At 42.7% G+C, this 5,483-nt stretch overlaps 1 protein-coding gene across 2 annotated transcripts in view; it reads right to left on the bottom strand.

The window, feature by feature from the left end:
* PPP2R2B (protein phosphatase 2 regulatory subunit Bbeta) overlaps positions 1-5,483 on the bottom strand; it is a 569,986-nt gene that overhangs the window by 74,946 nt on the left and 489,557 nt on the right. For both annotated transcript variants that reach the window (XM_004696699.2, XM_004696700.2), the window contains one exon: positions 335-512. In XM_004696699.2, coding sequence (XP_004696756.1) covers positions 335-512 — 178 coding nt within the window. The remainder of the gene's footprint in view (positions 1-334; positions 513-5,483) is intronic.

Raw genomic sequence — 5,483 nt, 5'->3', positions numbered from 1 at the left:
TTTCACAAGGATAAAAAACACTAAGTGAACTCGAGTTTCTTATAATTGATAAAGTCACATCTAATTTAACTAAGGACACATAACTGCAACCCCCCACAGGAATTCATTCAGAGTTGCATACAGAGCTCGCCATGGTGATTGGTGAGCACCTCTGTATTTTTCTTGTTTTATAGTTAGGAGGACTGAGTATCCACGTCAATTAAGCGAGAAGCATTTCCCATAATTGCTAAGTGTTAGTGTAATCTTTTTATCTCATTTTCCCAAAGCCAGCTCCTATCTCAATATTCTCAGGATTGAATATCTCATTGGCTTATTAGCCCGAAGGAAAGGATACTAAAACTTTGATTCGTTATCTCAAAGTTCCACAGGTTAATCCTCAGGTCATCAGCTGACATGTAGGTTTCATAGTCGCTGTTGACAGATATGGAGTTGATGTGATACGTGTGCGCATTGGCAAATACTCTTCGTGGGGTGGCCTCCACCATCAGGTCCATGGGTCTCAGAACAGGCACCTGGGATAGAAAAGAAATAAATTACTTAAGAAGCAAAGTTCTGGAACAGCAGCCCCATTGAGTGTACACGTTTATATTCTCTTGAATCACACAGAATTCTAGCCACATGAAAGAAACTCTTACATTCTTTAAGAGATTAACAACACAGCTCATGCTGTTCTTGTTGGCTCTCTTCCTTTCAAGTTTACCCCCCCCTCTTTTTTTCTCTCAATTTTACGCTCTTTTAAAAGGATTTTTGAAAATGCTATTCTTTATTAATTCTAAGTCCTACTCCCCCTGGACATCTTCAACTGGCTGCATCTCAGGGGAACTTGGAGTCCACTTGGGGGTCATTTGTTGATAGGGCCACTGGTCCAGTTTTTTATTAAAAGATAATTTTATTAGGGGCTCTTACAGCTCTTATAACAATCTATACATTGATTGTATCAAGCATATTTGTACATATGTTGCCATCATTATTTTCTAAACATATACTTTCTATTTGAGCCTTTGGTACCAGCTCCTCTTTTTTCCCTCCCTCCCCCCACTCCCACCCTCGTGACCCCTTGATAAGTTATAAATGATATTATTTTCATATCTTACACTGATCTATGTTTCCCTCCCCCCTCCCCCCCACCCCCCAGTTTCTGTTGTTCGTCCCCCTGGTGGTGTGTGTGTCGATCATTGCAATCAGCTTTCCCTTTCTCCCCTCTGCCCCTCTTCCCCCTGCCCTCCTGGTATTGATATTCCCATTCCTGTTCCTGGATTCTGTGTGTCGTGAGCTCTTATCGCTTATCTGTACCTGTGCACATGCTCCAGTCTAGCCCACAGTGAAAGGCAGGACTGGGGTTGTGATAGTGGGGGGTGGGGAGCATCAAGGAACCAGAGGAAAATGGTGCATTTCATCAGTGCTATACTACGCCCTGTTTGACTCATTCCTTCCTTGTGACCCTCCTGTGAGGTATGTCCCACTGTTTACAGATAGGTTTGGGGTCTGTGCTCCGACCCCCGTTGTTCTCAACAATATGGGTTTTTGTTTCTTTGTTTTGGGTCTTCTGATGCCTGCTACCCAATTCCATAGACACCTCATGATCGCATAGGCTGGTGTACTTCTTCCATGTGGGTGTGTTGCTTCTCTGCTAGATTGCTTCTTGTTTAACTTCAAGCCTTTAAGACCCCAGACTATATCTTTTGATAACCAGGCACAATCTGCTTTCTTCACCACATTTGCTTATTCACTCATTTTGTCTTCAAACGATTGTGCCAGGAGGGTGAGCATCACAGAATGCCAGGTTGTTAGAACAAAGTGTTCTTGCATTGAGGAAGGGCATTAACAGAGGCCCGAAGTTCATCCACTATCTCAGTGTATTGCCATATAAATATATGTACATAGGCCAATACCTCTATTTTTATGAATTAATGATTTACATATGTACACACCTATGCTCTTACCTCTATCCATAGCTTTGCTTCCTAGATCTTTCCTGTTTCCTTTTAACTTCCTCCTGCCCCAACATCATGCTTGCTGTTCTTCTGCCTCTTAGTAATTCCTCTCAGCTAGATTGATGTTGTTCCAACACCCCAGGGTGTCTATGTCCTCCCTAATGTTGATTTTAAAATTTCATTCTTTATCAATTATAAGTCCCCCACCCCCTGGACATCTCCAACTGGCTGCATCTCGCAAGAACTTGGAGTGCACTTGGGGGTCATTTGTTGATAGGGCCACTGGTCTAGTTTTTTTTAAAAAAAAATAAATCTACTTCTAAAAGGATCTTGTTTAAGAAGGAAAGCTTTCTAACTGTAGCGGCCTGAGGTGACCTGACAAAATGGTTCGCTACTCACTTGACCCAGAAAACCCTACAAAATCCTGCAAACCAAGAGGGTCGAACCCCTGGGTCCACTTCAAGAACACCCGTGAAACTGCCCAGGCCATCAAAGGCATGCATATCCGGAAAGCCACCAAACACTTAAAAGACGTCACTCTGCAGAAGCAGTGTGTGGCCTCCTGACGTTACAATGGTGGCGTTGGTAGGTGTGCCCAGGCCAAACAGTGGGGTTGGACCCAGGGTCGGTGGTCCCAAAAGAGTGCTGAATTTTTGCTTCACATGCTTAAAAATGCAGAAAGTCATGCTGAACCGAAGGGTTTAGATGTGGAATCTCTGGTCATTGAGCACATCCAGGTGAACAAAGCCCCCTGGAGGCACCGCAGGACTTACAGGTCGGATCAGTCCATACCTGAGCTCCCCCTGCCACACTGACATGATCCTGACTGAAAAGGAACACACTGCTTCCAAAACCAGAAGAGGAGGTTGCACAGAAGGAAAAGATTTCCCAGAAGAAACTGAAGAAGCAAAAACTCATGGCTCGGGAATACATTAATCTTAAAATAATAAAAGTTAATAAAAGTTAAAAAAAAAAGAAGGCAAGCTGGTTATAGCTAATGGAATTGTGGAGTGCTACAAGAAAATACAATGAGAAGAGGGAGTTTGAAAGACAACATAAAAAATGTTCAGACTTAATGAAGGAAAAAAGTAAAAATTACAAATCAATTATAGAATCAATTCCAACTCATACAAGCCTCACATAGGGTTCCCCAGACGATACATCTCTAAAGGAGTAGTCAGTGTCATTGTTCTCCTGTGGAGTGGTTGGTGGTGGCTTTGAACCACTGACTTTGCTGTTAGCTATCCCGTGCCTAACTCAGAGTACCATGAGGGCTCTTTTGCTGGAGGACTTGCATCTACAAACATGACACGTTCAATAACCTCCAAGTAGGATAAACTCAAAGAGATTTACACCAGGACACAGCACCCTCAATCTCTCGAAAGCCAAAGATAGAGAGAGAGCCCTGAAAACAATAAAAGAGATGAAAAATGTCACGTGCAAAGAGTCTCAGTAAGATTAAGAACTTGTTTCTCCCCAGAAATTCAGGAAGCCAGAAGGCAGTGGAATGACATATTTAAAGTGCTGAAAGAAAAGGGTTGTCAACTCAAAATTCTATATCTAGTAAAACTGCTGTATAAACCCAAACTCACTGCCACCAAATCAATTCTGATTCATGGTGACACTACAGGTCAAGGTAGAACTATTCTTGTGGGTTTCTTAGACTGCAAATCTTTCTGGGAGTAGAAAGCCTTGCTTTTCTCCCAAGGAGCGGCTGATGGTTTTGAACTGCTGACCTTGAAGTTGGAAGCTCAACTTGCAACTCACTGTGCTACCAGGGCTCCTCAAGGGAAAAATGAAGACATTCCAAAATAGACAAAAGCTGTGTGAACTTGTGATGACCAGAGTTGCCCTGTAAGAAACGCTAAAGGGAACCCTTCAGATTGTGAGGGCAGGACACTAGGCTGCTACTTGGACCTGTAAAGATCTCCAGTAGCGGTCATTTCAGATACCAGGGCCAGTCTTTAAAGTATTTGGGGGAATTCTAATGGTTGTTTCTCATGCTTTAAAATGAAGAATGCCTAAAAGCAAGCATAAGGACTTGTTACATGATAGGAGTAAATGTTTTCTTCCCTGCAGGCCAGAGGACTAGGCACATGAAATCGTTTCTCACACAAGAAGCCCTGCCTGGTGACCACGAACACGGAGAGTGCCCTGACTCTCCTTTTGAACTCAAGCATATTTCTAAGTCCACCTGTGTAAATGACTCTTGAGAAAGTGGGTGAGATCACAAAAGCCTGAGAGGGACCACACTTATAAAAAAAGAATGACAGGTGTGGTCATTTAACAGAAACAGGCAAAGAAATCTAAAACTATGTCCTTTGCAAGGAAATCACTTCTTGCAACTGAGCCTTGACTGATTTGATACCTGGGGCTGGATGAAGACTTCAAGATTGGTTTCAATTCAGGGGTGAAGAAGAGAACGTGAACACAAGGTTCATTTGTGTGAAGTGGAACCACCTTAGCACTATAAACCTGTCACAAGACAGAATTCCCCCTCAGTCTTCAGGGAGCTTACCTCCCCAACCCAAACCACTGCCAGTAAGTCAACTCTGACTCATAGCTATCCTGTAGAATAGACTTCTCTGGGTTTCCAAGGCTGCAAATCATTATGGGAGCAAAAAGCTTCATCTTTCTCTCTCAGAGAGGTTGGTAGTTTTGAATTCTGACCGTGTGGTTAAGCAGCACAATGCATACACTTCTATACCACATGCCACTAAACCAACCAAACAAAAAAAAATCCCAAACCCGCCACCATCAAGAAGATTCTGACGCATGCTGACCCTATAGGGCAGGGTAGAAGTGCACCTGTGGGTTTCTGAGACTGTCACTCTTTCTAAGGTGACCAGACGTCCCGCTTTTGAACAATTTTTCCCACGTCCTGCGGCGTTTTAAAAAAGTCCCGATTTTTGGAAAGAATGCACGACAAGCTAGGGTATACGGTTTTCGGCTGCTATTTAGCCAGGATATGAGTTTTATCAATGGTGTCCCACTTTACCAATGTTAAAATCTGGTCACCTTACTCTTTACGGGACTAAAATGTCTCATTTTTCTCCCAAGGATTGGTTGGTGGTTTCAAACTATTGACCTTGAATTCGGCATCCTCACTCTTAACCACAATGAAACCAGGGCTCCTTAAAGAGGATTTAAAATTAAATGAATGTTCAAGCCTTTAAGACCCCAGATGCTATATCTTTTGATAGCCCGGCACCACCAGCTTTCTTCACCACATTTGCTTATATGCACACATTTGTCTTCAGCGATCATGTCGGGAAGGTGTGCATCATGGAATGCCAATTTAATAGAACAAAGTGTTCTTACATTGAGGAAGTACTTGAGTGGAGGCCCAATGTCTATCTGCTGCCTTAATACTAAGCCTATAAATATATGCACATAGATCTATTTCCCCATCCTCATATATAAATATATTTACATATGTACATGCCTGTATTGAGACCTCTATAAATGCCCTTTGCCTCCTAGTTCTTTCCTCTATTTCCTTTTACTTTCCTCTTGTCCCACTATCATGCTCAGCCTTCATTTGGGTTT

This window comes from Echinops telfairi, unplaced genomic scaffold, assembly GCF_000313985.2.
Source record: "Echinops telfairi isolate 266 unplaced genomic scaffold, ASM31398v2 ScPeMD7_7469;HRSCAF=8507_0, whole genome shotgun sequence".
Taxonomy (NCBI): domain Eukaryota; kingdom Metazoa; phylum Chordata; class Mammalia; order Afrosoricida; family Tenrecidae; genus Echinops; species Echinops telfairi.
Note: the sequence above shows the minus strand (reverse complement) of the source record. Positions and strands in the feature narration are given on the sequence as shown.